Genomic DNA, 19,367 nt, shown 5'->3' on the forward strand with positions numbered 1-19,367 from the left:
AACAAGTAACCTAGAGAGGTGGTGGAGGTTTTTAAGGCCCAGATCAACAAAGCCCTGGCTGGAATGATCTAGTTGGGGATGGTCCTGCTTTAAGTAGGTGCTTGGACTAGATGACCTCCTGAGGTCCCTTCCAACCCTCATTTTTTATGATTCTAAGAGCTGCAATTGTGACTGATCAACTTCCTGCAAATTAAAAGACTACATACTTTTCCTTGTCTTATTTCACTGTGTAGTCTCCACTGCCACTAAGATGGGAGAGGTACTCATTTTAATTCCAGCCATATTTAATGCATTTTCCAGCTCTTTCTTTGTAAAAAGTTTCTTACAGGTCATCTTGCATCTCCACCTTCATTCCCCCATATGTTATTCTACCAGTAAGTCAGCACAAACCTTCATAGTTTAGCTTTTTCATTTCATTTTCTAGTTTATCTTTCAGCTTTTTGACAGTTTCAAATGCTTCATTATCTTTCTTGTACCCTCCATCCATCTTTTTTACTTCAGCTCGTTTTGTCTTCAACTCTTCCTGAGCATGTTTCAACTTCATCTGAGCCTACAGGGAAATATACAAGTGTAGAAACTGGAGCTTTCCAGGCAACCGAATGGCAATAGAGATTTAAAATGTTCACATCAATCAGTGTGCTTAAGTTATTAGAACAGTGACAAATAGCATTGTTTGAGCAGCAAGAGTAGTGCAGTGGTGGATTAGAGAGACTGCAGGGCAGAGCACTAGCAATCTGGAGATAATGTTAATTAATAATTTTTTTGTGGCATGGGGTCATCTAAAAAGGCAGGACAGAGGAAGAATGACTTGGAGTAAAATAAATGGACATAGAGCAGGGAAGACCTCTACTAAGGTCTTTCAAAACTAAATTTCTTCAGATGAGATTAGGGACACACTCTGCACTAAGGACTAGACACATCTTACATGTGAAGAATTAAATTAAAAAACAGTGAAGAATGCTAAGTGAAGTCTGACAAAACAGAAAGCATTCCTACTTTATCTATTGCAGGGGTGTTAAACTGACCTGGCCCTGCAGGCTGGATGAATGGCATGGGACCCATTCTGGGGCACAAGTCACAGTCCCAGACCAGCTGCAGCAGACACTGGACTGAGCATGTGGGGATCAGGGTGTGTCCCTGGACTGGCCCTGTATGGTTGCCACGTGCAGAATGGGTCCTAGAGCAGGTGCCACACGTGGAATGTGCCCACTTGATGCGTGACCCAACTCCCAGGTCCAGCTCAAGGGGCCAGACGATGGGGCTCCACAGCCCAGATCTTTGACACCCCCTTATCTATAGGAATTGAATCAACAAATAAATAAAAGGCGATCTACCCCTCTTCCCCCCCACCCCTCCCCACACTTCTTAACAACTGCAGTGCAGAACTGCCCAGCCAGCTTTTTGATGTGCCAGGAACTCGGCGGGGGAGAAGGTAGGGAGCCCCACCGCACAGACCTAGCCCAGACTTCATCTTGCCCCCAAAACCCCAGACAGAAAGCTGTGGGGGGGTGCCCTTGCAGCTGGGAGAGCTCCCTTCCCCACCCCTCACACCAGCAACTTGACAAGGGCTGTCCAACCAGGTTTCACCATGCTAAAAAAAATGGGGCTGGTGGGTGGGAAACAGAGCCTCTCTGCTGTGCGGACCTGGCCTGGTCCCCACCAAGACCCAAGCCCACAAGCTTGTGGGGAAGGGGCCTCAACCTCCCGCCCACCTGTGCAGAGCCTTTTCTGTCTCCTCTCTGCAACAACCTGGGGGCAGGACTGGGGTGGTACCTGCCTAGAACAGACAAGAACTGGCTGAGGCTAGCAAGCAGCCCAGTGAGGGGCCCCTAAGATGGTGGCAGAATGCAATCTACACTGAAGCATGATGGATGTGATATAGGACATTCAAAAAAGTGCTCTAACCTGATGTGCTTTAGTCTAATACCACATCTATTGAGGGTTAACTTAATGGGATCTGCCATTTTTCAAGTGCATTAAATGCTATGAACATCTGTTGTTATGGCTTTAAAGTGCTTTCTACATGCCTAACGCACATTAAGTGTAACATATGTACCTAGCCATAAGTTACAATGTAGGAAAACCTTTCTAACCCTGAGGTTAAGTGCTGGAATAGGCTACCTAGCAGGGCTGTGGAAATCTCATCTGTATATTTGATCCTGACAGAGCACATAGATGACACAGGGTGGCCACCCTATAGAATGCACACCACAGGACACCTCCATGTGTGTAGCATAGCAAATTAGAGAGGAAACAGGCAACACAATGGCAGATGGGGCAGGATGCAGAAAGCAGAGCAGAAGGGGTGTACAATGGCACTCTGGGAGGGTGGAGAGCCAACTTGTGGCCTGTCTAACTAAAGAAGTTGGCCCCCACTGAATTAGGTGAACTCTTGAGGTCCTTTCCAGCTTTACATTTCTACCAATTGCTATTAAAGTAGAAAAATGAAAACATGCCCTTGCCATAAATCCAAATGACTTGACCCAAAATATGACATTCAGAGTTTCTTCCATCCTTAATTAAGAACTCAGATCAATAAAAAGGCCTGTTGCAGACTGAGGCCACTCACTGAATTTTTACAAGTTTGAAATTCATACATGCAGTGGACTAAAGGATTTTAAAAGCAGTTTAAAATGGTAAAATTTAGTGTTTTTAAAACAGTTTGAAGACAAACACATCTCATGTTTCTGGTGACAAACACATGGAACATCACAACCTTTCCTTTTTTAAGCTAAATATTGTAATAATAAAAAAAACCCCACCCAATACAGATTTTCTCCCAGTTTGTGGCAAAATACCAGTTGAAATAATGGTACATATTAACATGCAAAGCTTTTTGCTGAACATCTCTCCTAGCCCTTTTTTAATAACCCAAACTTAATGTTGCTGGAAAACCTCTGTACAGCAAGATTCATAAAAGCCCTCATGCTCACCTGGGACAGGCTCAGCTTTTATTCTTACCTGTTTAGCCTCTGTTTCCGTTTTACTGATATCATTTTTGCAGGTCATCATTTGTTCAGCTAAAGTAGCTGCTTCACCATCTTCGTTGCTGGACAGACCAGCAGACACAGCATTAAAATGTTGTTGTGTCACAGCTAGAGCCTCTGTGTCTTTTTTACTTGCCTCCTGAAGAGCATCAAGCCCATCTTGCATCTTTATTACTTCTTTCTCCTTTGCCACTAAAGCTTTGGAATCCTTGAGCAAAAAAAGAAAAACATCTGTCAAATACACTTAAGATGGTACTGATCAACTTGAAACCTGACCATTTAAAAAACAATTACAATTAGCATCAGATCTTCAGTTCCCAAGTCCCCTTGCCAGTTTTTGAACTAAGTCACATCTTCACATCTGTTAAATGTTTACTTGCTCCCGTTATAAAAGAGATCAACACAAACAGGGGACGTGGATCAAGTGCAGGTCAAATGCAAAAGACAGAGGAAAAATATTCTCTCTCCATTCTCTGTCAATTATAACATTCTTAACAACAACTACTAGCAGTAACAAGGTAAAAAAAGAAGTGACAAAACGTGAATACTGACAGTGTTTCATTTGAACTTTGGAACATCCACACCTTATCAAGCAACGTTAAGTTATTGTGATCCTCACTAAACTCAATTAAAAATTTAGCAAAGAGGAGCCTGTTCTTTTCAAATATATACCTACCAGCCTCCTACTGGGAACATAAATGTTTATACAATAAAATAAATTAACCACATTAAAAAGAAATCTTTCCCAGCCAATATCCTGAGGGATAGCCAGCACGGGTTTGTTGTGGGCAGGTCTTGCTTGACCAATCTCATTTCCTTTTATGACCAGGTGACCTATCACCTGGACAAGGGAGAAGAGATTGATGTCATATATCTTGACTTCAAAAAAGCCTTTGATCTGGTATCCTATGATCACCTCTTGGCAAAACTGGCCAATTATGGCCTTGGGTCCACCACGATTCACTGGTTGGGAACCTGGCTCCGTGGTCGAACCCAGAGGGTGGTAATTGGCAGAAGTCAATCGTCATGGTGCCCTGTGAGCAGTGGGGTCCCCCAAGGCTCTGTCCTTGGACCCATATTGTTCAACATCTTCATTAATGATGTGGACATTGGAGTCAAAAGCGGACTGGCCAAGTTCGCCGATGACACCAAACTTTGGGGCAAAGCATCCACACCTGAACACAGGAGGGCGATCCAGGCTGACCTGGACAGGTTCAGCAAATGGGCGGATGAGAACCTGATGGTGTTTAACACTGAAAAATGCAAGGTTCTCCACCCTGGGAGGAAAATCCTAGAGCATCCTTATAGGCTTGGCAGTGCTACGTTGGCTAGCACTATGGAAGAAAGAGACTTGGGATCACCATTGACCACAAGATGAACATGAGCCTGCAATGCGATGCTGCAGCTAGTAAAGCGACCAAAACATTGGCTTGCATCCATAGATGCTTCTCAAGCAAATCCCGGGACATCATTCTCCCCTTGTACTCGGCCTTGGTGAGGCTGCAGCTGGAGTACTGCATCCAGTTTTGGGCCCCACAATTCAAAAAGGATGTGGAGAAGCTTGAGAGAGTCCAGAGAAGAGCTACATGCGTGATCAGAGGTCAGGAAAATAGACCTTACGACGACAGGCTGAGAGCTACGGGGTCTTTAGCCTGGAAAAGTGCAGGCTCAGGGGTGATCTGATGGCCACCTATGAGTTTATCAGGGGTGACCACCAGTATCTGGGGGAACGTTTGTTCACCAGAGCGCCCCAAGGGATGACAAGGTTGAACAGTTATAAACTCCTGCAAGACCGTTTCAGGCTGGACATTAGGAAGAATTTCTTTACTGTCCAAGCTCCCAAGGTCTGGAATAGCCTGCCACCGAAGGTTGTTCAAGCACCTACACTGAACACCTTCAAAAGTAAATTGGATGCTTATCTTGCTGGGATCCTATGACCCCAGCTGACTTCTTGCCCTTCAGGCAGGGGGCTGGACTCGATGATCTTCCGAGGTCCCTTCCAGCCCTAATGTCTGTGAAATCTATGAAATATTGGGAGGAAATAAACCCCAAAATGGCAAATTTAGAAGTTTAGCCAATTGTATATATACAATTTAGTTTAATGTAAAGAGATAATGCCCCCTCTATTCTATATTTGTATCCTACTATGGCCCTTATGTTAAACACACTACGAACCCGATATCAAAGCTCTTCTACCTCTTGGATACACGCTACAAAAAGTATAAAAAGCATTCACCTGCAGTTGCTGGGTTTTTTGGAGGAGTGGGGGAGAGGGTCACTGAAAAAGCAGTGTACTAATGTTAGGTAAATTAAGAGGTCTTTGTGTTTGTGCTTACCTCCTCCATACTTTTTACCAGTTCTTTGCGTTTATTTTCTTCACCTTTTAAGTTCTGCTTCTTGAGATCAAGGGCACTTTGTGCTTTAGTATCAACTCTCTGAACTTCTGTAAGAGCATCTTCTAGTGCGCGAAGTACACCACCAACTTCCTACAAACAGGAGAACAGGAGACATAGGAAAATGCAATTGATATTTAGAAAAGGCTATCAAAATACAAATGGTGGGTGAGGGAGAGGGACAACAAAAAACCTATTTGCTGTAAAATAAAAGGAAACAAGGATTTGCTGTGTATCAGCTGCTATGTCATATTTGTCCAAACTTTCAGTTCCTATTCATTACAAGCCAAAGTAAACAAATACTTCGCCTCCCCCAATAAATACAAATGGGGACTGGTACATTAGAGAATTACTTATTTTCCAGTGGATCAAGAAGGATTTTCATTTGTTTATTCTGCACTGTGACATTTCTTTCCCTTAATAAAATCCTTTTCAGGCATTTTCTGCTCAGTTGGGCAGCTCTTCTTTCATAGAAGCAAGAATAATCAGTCTTATAAATCAAAACACTTTTGCAGTATTTGAATATGAATGCCTCCTGAATAAAGCTCTAATTCCACAATGACTTATGCATGCAAGTAAACGTATTTACATGTATTCGCTGAATAAATGCTAATTTAACACTGATGTTCCTATTTGGAACAGATGTGCAGAACGAAAATTGTAAGAATGAGTCTGCACCTAATATCACTCTTCCGCAGATTTTGGGCCATTAGTGTAACTCGGTGATTCTCAAGTGGGATACTGGGACACTCAGAGGTGCCATAATGTATGAGATAAGCAGATAAGCACAGGCTCATGCTCAGACCCTCCCTGGCTATTCCCCTCTCCAGCCACTCTGCAAGGAGGCAAGCACTGCTATAAGTAAAAGTCAGGTTTTGAAACGAGATGCCACTTAGTTCCGAAAAAGTTATGGAGGAGTGTCTCGAGTCTAAAAAGGTTAAGGACTACTGAGCTAACCAAATATTTTAGGTCAGCGGTTGGCAACTTTTTTGGGCAGAATACCAAAAACACTCACAACCTTAACTTGTATGTTGGTATGCTAGGGACAGACAGCAGGGTAGCCAGGAGGAGCCCAATCCTTGTTGTGGCAGTGCAGCCCTGGCCCCTTCTCCACCATCTGCCCCGAGGCATGCGGGCCAAGCAAAATGCCTTCGTGCGCCATGCTCTGGCACCCATGCCAGGGGTTACTTATTCCTGTTCTAGGTGTTTGTGAGCTTAAGTATCAGTTATTTTATTCCTTGTTATAAACAGTATCATTCTTGTTCATTACATAGAGATCTAGTCAGCTGATGTAAGGGAAAACTATTTTAAGCACTGCAAAGCAAATCCATCTGTCAGTTTTTTGTAGTCTATAACCTCCTTTTTTTCTTTTTTAAATGAAGTCTTCTGAAAGACCCACAAAACAAAAAGATGAAAAAGACTATCACCAAATCACAAAGAAAAAAAATAAATAAAGGTTCTCTCTCAAATGGTCTACTAGGTATTTTTTTGTAGCAAGAGCAGGTAAAAATGTTTCAGATGGGAGTATAATTATGAAATGTATAGTGCCCCTTTCATGTAATAGCTAAAGATTACAGTCAATGGTATGCAATCCAAAAATAAACATAGCTGAAAGGAACATCCACAGAAATATTATTATAGTTGATTAATCTAATTGAACGTAAGCACACTTTGAATTTTCCCACTTACCATATCTCTTTTCTTTTCCATCTCTGCTACTTCTTTGTTAAGTTCTTTTATCTTCTTCTCATTTTCAGCCATTGAATCCTGAAGTTTTGCTATATTTGCCTGCATTTCCTTTAACTCCTCTGCAGAACGTACTTTAGTTTCTTCAGCCAGAACAAACTGATATGCAATATAAAAGCGGCTTAAGTGTTCTATCTCTCGCATTACTTTTTGGTATTCCAAATAGGATGATCGTTCCTGAAAGAAAGGGCAATCAGTAAAAAGAAGATATTAAGATTTTAAGGAAAAATAAGTGTCACAAGCCTATTTAACAAGATACTAGTAAAAGATGCTAACAGAACAGACTGTTTTATGTTAACAATGTGTGTAGCTATCTTTTTAAAAGGCCAATATACTGCCTCATCTTACGATATTGTTCTAGTATTTTCGCGATTTCTGGCAGGCCCTAAATGGCCCACATCATAATCAGACATTCAAAAACCAGGCAGGACCTCTACAACATGGTTAACACATTAAAGCACTTCACACTACTGGTATGAATACATTTTAATGTGAAATACAGTTGACACACATTCCATTCATTTTGAAAACAGGTTAATCAACAGAGTTATTCCATTTTCCAGTACCCCAAAAACCAGCCTTTAGGGTAACTTCACCCACCCTAACTAATTTTGTTTAAAAGTCAACCTCCGCCTCCTTTTTCCTGTGTATTTTCAATACCTCTTTCAGTTTCTGGAGGGTTGGTGTGATCTCCTCTTCTAAAATCTGAAACACAAAACAGAATGTTTGTTGCAGTTCTTAATAATTCTTCTAAACTAGCAAAATGCCCATCATGTATGACAGGGTGGGGGGCCGGGGACAAAGGCCAGTGTCTGGCCCTGCACCCTTCCCCCACTGCTCTGGGTCCAGCCCCTCCCCACCCTTCCCATCCCCACTCTGGGACTTGTCCTGCTCCTCCACCCCCCTGCTGCTGCTCTGGGTGCAGCCCAGCTCTACACCAGTCTGCACACGAGGTGTGGCACAAGGGTGCATAGGGATAGGGTAGCATGTAACCACTAGGTGTAGCACAAGGAGTGGCTATGACGCAGGAAGTGCTCGATGGCTAGGTGGCGTGGGGAGTGGCCCTGGGGTGTGGCGCAGGGCGAGCGAGGGGCATGGCACACAGCCGTGGGGCAGAACGTGGCGTCGGGAGCAGCCCCAGAGTGTCACAGGGTGCATGGGGGGTGTGGCACATGGCTGCATAGAAGGTGGTGTGTGACCACGGGGCATGGTGTGGGGAGCACCTGCTGGCTGTGGCCGTGTGGTGTGGGAAGCAGCTCGAGTGTAGCACAGAGCACGCAGGGAGGTGTGGCGTGAGGCTGTGGGGGGAAGGCAGGGGGGTGTTGTCCCGTGGCAGCGAGGTGTGTCATGGGGAGCATGACGTGCCCCAGCTGTGGCCATGTGGCATGGGGACTGACCCCGGGGTGTAGTGGAGCATGCAGGGGGGGTGCGGTGTGCAAGGGATGGCATGCACGGCTGCAGGGGTTGGCGTAGGAAATGGCCATGGCAGGGGGGATGCCTTCCAGCTGCAGTCACGCAGCACGGGGCTTGCCCTGGGCTGTGGCACAGGGTGCATGGATGTGTGGCAAGGCAAGCCCATGGCATGGGAAGTGGCCAAGGTGCAGGGAGTGCCTGCCAGCTGCAACCGTGTGGCGTGGCCCTAGGGTGTGGCAGAGGGTGTGCGGGGGAAGTGGCATGCAGGGGGGCTGTGGCATGCAGTTGTAGGGTGCCACACCGGGAACAGACTGGCTCTGCCTGCCTCAGCCTCCACCTCTGCCTGTCCTAAGGCTCTGGGCCACACATGTGCAGTTGGCCTGGAGCATTACTGACAGACAAACAGAAGTGGTAAGGCTTTTATTATATTAGAATTATTACCAAATTGAACACCTGTACAGTTTTGGATAGAACAGGAAAATGTTCCACAGATTATAAATATGCCATTATTGAAGTTATTCAATTGTTGTAAAACTCTTAAGAAAACCTCGAGCAACACACAGAGTACCGTTTGAATTTCTTTCAGTTTTGCCTCCTTCTTCTCTATGGTTTTCTGAGCAGCTATTTTCTTGCATTCATACATTCTGGTACCAGCTGCTTCTTCAATCATAGCTAAAATCTGAAATAAAACAGTTTTATGAAATAGCTTCAAAACCATTAGTGTACTGCTAATAAAAAAGCTAAATTACTAACTCATTCATATATAGCTTCACTCCACACCTTTCTTCAAAATACTGATACTGAAGTCCCAAGCAAGCAGTAAAGTCATAATCTGACGGATATAAAGAAGATACCAAGAAAAGGGGAAGGGAGTGAAAAAAGGCATGTCTGTGGAGTTCTTACCTCTGGAGGCTTCATATTTAGAACTTTTGTAATTCGACCCTAGTAATACAAAGGGAAAATGATTATGACCCTTTCTAAAGGTAGAAAAATCATTTTAAAAATAAACTAACTTCTATGAAAAATAACCCCTTCCTACCCCCTCCTGTTACATACCATTCTAAAATGTTTAAATACAAATCTCAATCAGTTGGTGCCCTGTAAGTTGTTAAGCCTGACATACTGTATTTTACAATTGTGTTTCGACTGTTAGCCTATATCCAGTTACAATGATTAGTTATATTGTGCTCACTCTCTGTTCAAAATCAGCTAGTCATTAAGAGATTCAGCGTAAGTTTTGGGGTCACATGTTGATTGTAAAGAGATGTGTCAGGCAACATATGAAAGCTTTTGTAATAAAAAGTGTAGTCTATGCAAAGCTGCATATTGGTGTTAAATGAAATCAAAACAATTGTATTTCCTGAAAAAGAAGCTTTTAATCAGTTACTACTTTATTTTTTGTAATTATTTTAAAAAGCATTGGAAGCATTTCTTTGCTCTTTGTTGAGATTTATCACTGTCTTTTTAGTTAGTCAGCTTTTGCTTTGCTAATTGGCTATACAAGGAGGTGTCCTTGATATGAACAGAAAATGTCTGGAGCGATCCATTCCCTGTCAGACTCTCCCTGGTATCACCCATCACTGGTTTTAGGATACATTCTTGAGTATTCTGTTTAATAGCTCCCAGCAGACCTGTCCTCCATGATTTCAATTAAGTCATGTTTTAAACCTGGTTACATGTTTGCCTACACAACTTCTTGGGGCAATGAATGAAATGTCAAAAGTTAACTATGCACCATGTAGAAAGTATTTCCTATTGTTTGTTTTAAACCCACCTCCTGATAATTGCAGTAGGGATTCCTTCATTTCTCTATTCTAGGACTTGAGAAATAACAATTCCCCATTCACTTTACACCCTTCATGATTTATGGAGCTCATATTCCTCTCATTCCCTTCACCATGAGTCTTCTCCTTTCCAAACTGAAGAGTCTTTGCCTTTTCAGCCTTTCCTTGTTATACCCCGATCATCTCTGAGATTGATTCTAGGGCCTGGTTTAAATCCCAATTTCACATTTTTTGTGAAAATCATGAAATTAAGTTATTTTCATGAAAAATGTGGTTTGCAATGAAATACCACGATATGGCCACTTGCTGAGAAGTTCCCCAGCAAACGGCTGTATCATGGCATTTTGCTGCAAAATGCAATGCCTCCATAGTCGTGGGGGTGCCCTAGTCCCTACCCCACTGAGCAGCACCCAGTCCCCGCCACTCCTACCCAGCACTGGTCCAGTGGGGCTCCTGTGTGGGGAACACAATGGGGGACAGGGGCAGGAGCCATCTGTGCTTCAGCCCACTCTGCTGCTCACCTTGCAACCCTTGGCTGTGGGCGCTGCCAAGCCACCATGATGCCAAGCAAGTTCAGCTGGGCCGTAGCCTTTCCACATGCTAGCAATGCCGCCTGCACTCCAGCCCCACCCACCTGCCTCACTCACATGCGGCGGGTCCCAGCCCAGCTGAACTCGCCATGTACTGCAGTGGCAGCAGCCCACACCCAACAAAGGGTTGCAAAACGGGCAGGGAGAGGGGAAGGAACTGGAGCATGAGGGGTCCTAGTCTGGCTGAACTTGCCTAGCATAGTGAGTTTGTTGGCTGTGGGCACCACTGAGCCACTGCGATGCTAGGCAAGTTAGCCTGGGCTGGGGTCTGCTAGGTGCCAGATGCAATGCCAGGTGAGTCCAGCTTCCCCAGCCCCGCCTGATCATTAGTATTGTGGCCCAATCGTGGGGGAAGGGGTGCCATAACCTAGGTACAAAAATGGTGATCCCCGCCATAATACTAGCAAGCTGGGTCTACAATTTACACCGGGCCCTACTGATTGCTCAATCAAGCTAATATTTGAATTAGGAGTTGCCTATCTGGCTTGAATGCAGACATTTATTTTAAGGGAATACAAGGATATATAAGATCTTCTCTAAAAGCATGAGAAAATGAACTCTCTTAGGGAGAGATGGACTGGCAGCTGCAAGCAAGCTCTGATGTGCAGGTAAGGTTTCAATACTTATTTTTACTGGACGTTTGTGGTTTTCCACTTGATCAAGCATATCCTCTTCCAAATTTGAATTGGAAAATTAAATGCCCTTAAAATGTTCTGAAAGTACAACAAATTTTCCAAATGTAGAAACAAAAGTTTTTTAGGAATATCCATACAATACCTGCATAATGAGGAAGTGAGGGTTGTTGACATTGAGTCCCACAGAACAGAAGAGATCCTGTACTCGAGTGTTGTTTGCATTCACACCATTGATTAGGTACTTATTTTTGCCTCCAATGACAACCTCAAGGAAAGGAGGGGGACAGAAAATGAAAGGATGAATAAAAAAGGCCTTACAATTTGAGACTATCAATTGCAACACAGTACATGAGAGAAAGAGAATCTTAGTATATAGAAAATTGAAGTTTCAATGCTCTGCAAGGGAATTAATGAAACTACAAAATACAGTGATCAAACATACCCTACCAACTGTAGGAAGAAGCATTTTGAAATTCTTCTAACTACCAGTCTTCTAACTCCAAGAGTGAGAGAGAAAGCAAACCACCAAGATAAATATTCTGCAATATCTCTTCAGTTAAAAGCAAGATGAAGCTTCTTCGTTCTAAAGAATAAGCATCATACCAGAAAAACACACACTACTATCACCACAACTAACTAAACTGGCCAACAGTTTTTCAGATAGCATTTATGTAGGTCAGAGAGACCAAATCCCTTCTACAAATATTCCATTCAGGTCAGGTCAGGTCAGGTCAAAGAACACCAAGACAGTAGGAAAGCTTGTTGTGCTCTTGTCTGTACCTCATCTATTCTGTGCATAAGTCAATTCAGCCTACTAAGTGGATAGTTCACTATATTACCACAGCTACAAAAATTAAAAGGGAAAAGGAAGAGGCAAAAAAGAGAACATTTCATTTCCTCTATGGGAAATGAAGGTTGTTCAAGGAATACTCTTTATGAAGCTTAGGTATGATTTTATTTAAGGAAGTGAAGTCTTTATTAATATAAAATGTAATTCAAATGTTGTAATGTAAAGTCCACAATAGACAATGAGTTACCATGTTTCTTTAGTTCTTTAGCTTAATTTTTTTACGTTTCCATCACTAAATTCACTCTGAAAATATTGTTAATTGCACAAGTTCACGAACTTGAAAACAGAAACACATTTTAAAAACGCTTGTCTAGGCTACAGTCTGTCTTCTTGACTAGACTGTAATACAAAAGCTTATGATTAAGCAAAACAGCATGAAAAAGTGAAGTGGAGGAAACTGAAAAAAAGAAAAAAAACCCCAGCACTATATGCCAATGCTCCAAATTCTAAGGAGCTGGAAGTCTCATGCTGCAAGTCTCTGGGCCACGCATGAGTCTACCATGTGGCAGGTGCCCTGACCGCCACAGGCCATACCAGCCTATCCCATTCTCTGGCCGCATTAGGAGCAATGCAGGGGAGAAGCCACTAGACAGAAGCCTGCAAACTGCAACTTAAACCTTTGCAGGCTGCGAGTTGCACATCCCTGCTGTATAACATGCAGTGGCTAAAACGAAGAGCAAATACTTGCATCTTGAATTCAGTTTCTATCAAGAAGAATGAAAAAATCTGTAAGCATTTCTGAACAAATAAAGGCTAAAAGCTTACCTGCCTGGTGACGGTGATCTCATCATGAGCCTCAAATCCCAGAGGACTTTGTTTCTTGTCAGAATTATCAAAGGTGATTGATACAGTTGCTTTAGTAATTCCAGCCTGGCCATTTTTGTAAACCAAATCTTGTAAATTGGATGCTCGCACCTGAAAATATGGAAGAGACATGAATGATTAACAAAGTCATTGTATTAATAGCAAATGGGGAGTCAACTGAAATGTCTGACAAGTAGGCATGCTATAGATTTATGTACCTTAGTAACTTTCAAGAACGAACAAACTGTGGAGGTATAAAAAAGGCTGCAGTATAAAACAATATACAAAAGACCAGCCCAATTTTAATATGTCAATTAAAGATTTTTATAAGAAATTAATGAAAAAAATTAAATGGATAAATATACGCAGCAAGATGGTCTAGTCTAAAACACTGCTCTCTTCATGATGGCATCTATATGAGATTGTAAAGATGTTATACTAAATATTCATTGAGGTTCTAATGGATTACTGAGTCTAAACCACACTTTTAAGCAATTCTAAAAGTAGATACAGATCTTCCTAAACATACATATTACTTACGTAAATGGTACTATGTGCATAGTGTTACTTATTAAATATTGTTATTATTCTTTGCTTTTAAATAATAAAAAGCCTCTTTTGCTAAAAAAAAAAAAATAAAATAAAAAAAATCATCATTTAACAGTATTCTCCAGAGATTCCCACATGCATAATAAGGAAATGAGTTAGCATCCTAATCTGCTTTTGTATTTCTATTTTATAAAAACGTTATGATTTCAATCTTCTGCTACTTTTGTCCCATGGCTCTAGGTTGCAGACTGCATACTAATTAATTGCTATCATTATTACAAGCTAATTATATTATTTTTACATGTTAAAAAACTAAGCGAAGTAAAAGGGACCACCATTCAGTTTACAGTCGGTTGGTAAAAATGACTTCTGCCTTAGGCGAAACATCATACCTGATGGTGTGAGAAATGGATTGCTTTGTTAGTACAACTACAAAAGCTATATATTCACATTAGTTTATCAAACTGGAAAACATCTGAAAAAGAATTGTTAGCAGCTGCAACATTCCTTGATAAGGACGCACTCTATGCCTGACTGTAAAGCAATCTTGCTAATGAGGCATCAGCAATGATCACATCATCATTTTTACTTCTCAATAGAATCCTCCGATTTGGATTGAAAAATTTTAATCTTCACAGAGTGCAGAAGAGGAAGTGTCAATCTTCCTCATTTTAGTTAAAAAAACAAAACAAAACAGTAAAGCCAGCCACACATTCTGTGAAGGGGGAAAAGGATGCTGCCTGATGATCCTGTTCAACAGGGAGAAATTTTATTGTTGCTCATGGTCATTCAGAACCGTGTGTTTCATCTTGCTCTTTACCTGAGATAGGTTGGAGATGCCCAACAGGAAACAGATGGAATCCAGGATATTGGACTTGCCGCTGCCATTTAAGCCAGTGATAGCATTGAACAGTGGGTCAAAGCCATTGATTTCTGTCCTCTGGGCATAGGACTTGAATCCCTCAAGGATAATTGACTTGACATGCATCTTTTTGGTCTCTCGGAAGGACCATGCCAAGCCTCCCTTCAAGGGGGATGAGGAAAGTTCTCCAGTTTATAGTGCTGCAGGTTTCAAAACAATAAAAGCAGACCAAATCAAAACAGAGTGCATTCAACAGAATCAAAAGCACAAAGCAAATGGAAAAGGTTACAATGCTGCCCTAACAGACAATGGTAGCTGCTCCCTCAGGCAGGGAAGTCATCAGGGTGCTGCCCAAACATTACATTGACATTCGTCCAACAAAGGGCAAAGGCCCTCTCCCCCAAGCTGTTATTTACAATAAAATATGTATGGATTCATGCCTCATGAATGTTTCTCAGCAAAGACATACAGCTACTGGGGGAAAAAAACCCCTCAAGACAATCATCTTCCTGAAGACGGCAAAGTCGACTTATTTTTCCTTTAACAGTGTGCATGTTGTGGACGCCTGTCTGCATTCAGAGCGCAGCGTGACTCTACACATGGTTAGGGGTTTGCTGAAATAACAAGTTCATAAATTAAACAGACAGACAAGGTCCTTTGGGTGAATCTGTTATCTCCGATATCAGATTCGCCCAAAGAACCTTGTCTGTCAATGTCCTTCAACCAACACGGCTACAACCTACACCGCTGTAAATGAAACACACACACACACACACACGTATGCATGCATATTATATACACAGGCAGACAAGGTTCCTTGGGTGAATTTGATATCTTTTATTAGACCAACCCAAATAGTTGGAGAATAGTTATTAAGCAAGCTTTCGGGTTCACACACACGCACGCATAAACATGCGCACGCACACAAGCACATAGATATACACACCCTGAAGAAGGAAGTTTATGCCCCAAGCTTGCAAACAGCAATTTCCCAACTATTTAGTTGCTCTGATAAACGACATCACACCTGCCCACAGGACCTTGCCTACCTGCACGCACCTCAACTCGTGCACGGCTAATGCCGGCTGCGCACGGGCGCCCTCAGAACGGCGGCCGCAGCCCCGCGGGGTCCACAAGGCGGAGGCGGCTCCCCCACCCCACTGCCCGCGGACCCAGCCCCCCTCACCTGCCGCCGCCACCGCCAGCGTCCGTCGCCTCGCTCAAATTTTGGCGCCCAGCGGAGGCGACCGTTTGCGGCTGTCCCGCGCGCTGCCGGACGAACTGGCCACCGAGCTACGCCCCTAGCGCCTCTCCCTCCCGCGGCCACCCGCCGCCTCGGCACGTTTTCTTTTTTCTTTTTTTTTAATTTTTTAATCGATTCTTAAGGCTAAAAAAACAACCGTCGATTCAGGCACCTACTGGTGTCAGCCATAGCCAGCAAGGACCCCCTTCCCCTCCCTCTCCCCTGCTCAGCGTTCTGATTAGGGACACAGGTGGGTGGGGCCTTTGAGAGAGCCCGTCGCTGTGCGGGCGCAAGAGGATGACGTAACAGCAGTAGCGGGGCGGGGTAGGGTAGAATAGAATAGAAGCGTGCGCGGGGGATGGGGCAGTGCTGGTGCTGTGATTGAGGGCGTGCGCGGGCCGATGTAGCCGCAGCGCCCCAGCCTCGCGCTGCGGAGCTGCTAGCGGCCTGCAAAGCCCATTCCTGCCTCAGCTTTGCTAGGGTGTAGCCACCCTCCCCTTCCCCTCCACAGGGGCCCCTGTAGCGAGCCGGCCTTGCGCGGCCTAGTTCGTAAGCAAGTGCCACAGTTTAGGCCTGTCCCTCAAGGGAAGCTTTCTGGCAAAACCTGCTCAGGTTTCAGCGCTCTGATGCTCAACAAGGCATAGCCACGTCTGGCAGCGCAGAGAAGACAGAATTGAGGAAACGGGTGTTGGAAACTGGTATTTGGCCACAGGAAGCAGCCGATTTGGCAAGATAAGCAGCCAAAAGGTGGTGGGAATATTCACGCTGCAGGTCTCCTCTGGGTTGTTAGCAGAGGGAATTGATCCCAGCCCTGAGCGCAAGGCTGAGCCATTAGGGCAGTACTCCATAGGTTACGGAAGGCAGGACAGGGTTGACCCTTAGAAACGATGTGTGCAGCATAAGATTTTGTGAGCCTGAGCTCATTTCAGAGCTCGTGCTATATGTCACTGATTTTAGCTAGTCTGTAAGGTGCAAATCTACTGTGACTTCAAACTGAAGAAGGTAGCTGGCTCCATCCATGTGCTACTGCCATGGTAGCACAGGACAGCACTGCAGTGATCGTAGTCTTGCATCCTGAGCACTAATGCTGACAATGGAGCCCTGTACAATGCCAGGAATAATCACAGAGCAAACAGCCATAACGAAATGACAGCAATAACTTGTTAGAATTCAGGAAATGAGTATTTCTGCCAAGTATTTAACCACAATGACACAAAGAAACAGCAATCTCATTACATCTGTTTAATCTGCAAAGTGATTATTACCAGCACTGCATGCAAGGCTGGTTTGGTTTGGTTTGGTTTGGTTTGGTTTTGGTGGCCAGTGACTCATGGATGTGGCTTAGCTTTAGCCAGAGCAGTAATATCACTGTCCATCGCTACAGGGAGACCTGATCTAGTTAGCAATCCCTCTCTTCGAGAATGATCTCTACCACAGCTCTTTCATGAGTCTTGAAGTGACTTAAGTGTCCAACCCTTGAGCCACAGACGTGTCCATGGAAGTCGCAGGTCTTTCTGCAGCAGAAAGTAGGCCGTAGTCTGGGCTTCCTCTCCTTTTCCTTCCTCTGCTCTCTCTTCTTTTCAGGACAGGATGATTTACTTCAGTGCAGGGTGTTTCTCAGTTGAGGTTGCAGTGCTGTCGGAGTTAGTTAGCAGCCAGCTCCTCCCTGTTCTTGATGTCAGCATCTGTTTTCCTGAGGTATGCCTTCAGTGTGTCCATGTAGCATTTTCTTCGTTGCTGTGAGATCTCAGGCCACAACTAGGCTGGGAGTAGAGCACTTGTTTTGGAAGTCTAGAGTTGAGCATCCTCATACGATGTCCAGTCCAGCAAGTTGGTGCTTGATGATTGCCACCTCAATATTACGCGGGAGCGGCAAGAGACGCGCGGGTGAAAGCTCGCTGTGCCCCCGCTCCCCCGAAGCCCCCCAGAAACCCTCCAGCAGCCGCGGAGCCCCCCGCTGACCCCCAGCGCAGCCGGGGTAAGCGGGGCCCGTGGAGAGAAGGGGCTAACCCCTTAGTGTGTGTGTGTGAGGCGGCAGCTGAGTGGAGCCGGGCCGGGTCAAGCCCCGCCCAGGCCCCTACTTGGCCCAGCCCCCCAGGGAGCCACACGATCGGAGCCGCGCGAACAGGCTGCACAAACAGGCGCGCTTCTCTGCCGGCGCGTGAGTTAGCACGGAGTTCGTGCGGGAGGGCGCCAGACCCTGCCTGCGCACCCCGCAGGGTAGACAGTCCCAGCCGTAGCCAGCCTACCAGAGGCATGACACGGATGGGCAAGCGCCGCACCCCGAGGGTCCCCTCGGGCTCCGCGGCCCCCCCCTCTGGCACCTCAGAGACGGCCACCCAGACGGAGCCCCTGGTTCCGGGCTCCATGCAGACGGAGCCCCTGGCTCTCGGCTGCGGGGGCTGCCTGTCCCTTTTTCAGGCTCTGGGGCCTGGGAGCATGGCGACCTCCCCTTGCGGGGTCTGCTCCCTTTTGGGGTCTCTGGTGCGCCAGCTGGAGGAGCTCCAGGCCACAGTCCACAGACTGCGTGCCATCAGGGACTGCGAGCAGGAGATAGACTCCTACTGCCAGGCCCTTCTCCCCCGGGAGGCAGAGGGTAGATCACAGTCTCCCTCCAGGCCAGAGGAGGACTCTGGGACCTCCTGCTGTGTCCAGCCAGGGGCATGGACCAAGGTGGTCAAGGGCCCTAAGGCCCGCCGCACCAAGGCCCCACCCCCGCCACAACTGAGCAACAGGTATGCACCTCTTGCTGCCCCAGCAGAGCCTGCTGAGTTGCCGGCCCCCACAGGCAACATGGGCCCAACTGCAGCTCCCGCCCCTGCTCTCCCCAAGACAAAACGTAAGGTGTTTGTTGTGGGAGACTCCCTCCTGAGGGGGACGGAGGGGCCAATCTGCCACCCCGACCCCTTAGCCCGGCAAGTCTGCTGCTTCCCGGGGGCCCGCATCCGGGACATTGCGGAGAGGATCCCCAAGCTCCTCAAACCTACAGACCGCTATCCCATGCTCCTTATTCATGTGGGCACCAATGACACGGCTCGGAGCACTCCCAGCCAGGTCATGAGGCGCTACAGGGATTTGGGAGCGGGGCTTAAGGGTCTGGGGGCACAGGTGGTGTTCTCGTCGATCCTCCCAGTCTCAGGCTATGGGCTGAGAAGGGACAGGAGGATCTATGTGGTCAACCAAAGACTGCGGCACTGGTGTCGTCAGGAAGGCTTTGGCTTTCATGACCACAGCCCGCTCTTTGGCGAGAGAGGCAGCGAGCTGCTGGGAAGAGATGGTCTCCACCTCTCTCCCCTAGGGAGGAGGCTCTTCTCAGCCAGACTGGCTGACCTGCTCCACCGGGCTTTAAACTAAGCCCGCTGGGGGACGGGGGCACGACCGCCACTGCTGGCCCGCTGAGCAAATCTTGCAAAGCCAGCGGATCATGGCACTCAAGGGAGCCCTCCCCAGCCCCAGCCCTGGTAAAATCTGTGGGCAAGGAAGGAGCCCCCCAGGGGGCGCTTGCCTGCCT

The 19,367-nt window shown here is 45.7% G+C and overlaps 1 protein-coding gene across 3 annotated transcripts in view; it reads right to left on the reverse strand.

Moving 5' to 3' along the window:
• The window catches only part of SMC2 (structural maintenance of chromosomes 2), a 41,480-nt gene extending 25,454 nt beyond the window's left edge, over positions 1–16,026 (reverse strand). The window contains exons 1-11 of one of the 3 annotated variants that reach the window (XM_006259208.4): positions 15,800–16,025; positions 14,572–14,813; positions 13,164–13,313; positions 11,691–11,813; positions 9,443–9,481; positions 9,108–9,218; positions 7,787–7,831; positions 7,070–7,303; positions 5,324–5,473; positions 2,962–3,195; positions 391–550 (exon numbers count right to left, since the gene is read on the reverse strand). In XM_006259208.4, coding sequence (XP_006259270.1) covers positions 391–550; positions 2,962–3,195; positions 5,324–5,473; positions 7,070–7,303; positions 7,787–7,831; positions 9,108–9,218; positions 9,443–9,481; positions 11,691–11,813; positions 13,164–13,313; positions 14,572–14,739 — 1,414 coding nt within the window. In that variant the 5' untranslated portion in view covers positions 14,740–14,813; positions 15,800–16,025. Of the gene's footprint in view, positions 1–390; positions 551–2,961; positions 3,196–5,323; positions 5,474–7,069; positions 7,304–7,786; positions 7,832–9,107; positions 9,219–9,442; positions 9,482–11,690; positions 11,814–13,163; positions 13,314–14,571; positions 14,814–15,672; positions 15,753–15,799 lie in introns of those variants that run through there. The other 2 variants (XM_019490790.2, XM_059724627.1) reach the window with 2 other exon arrangements.
• Positions 16,027–19,367: the final 3,341 nt, after the last annotated feature.

Source organism: Alligator mississippiensis, chromosome 3 (genome assembly GCF_030867095.1).
Source record: "Alligator mississippiensis isolate rAllMis1 chromosome 3, rAllMis1, whole genome shotgun sequence".
NCBI lineage: Eukaryota > Metazoa > Chordata > Crocodylia > Alligatoridae > Alligator > Alligator mississippiensis.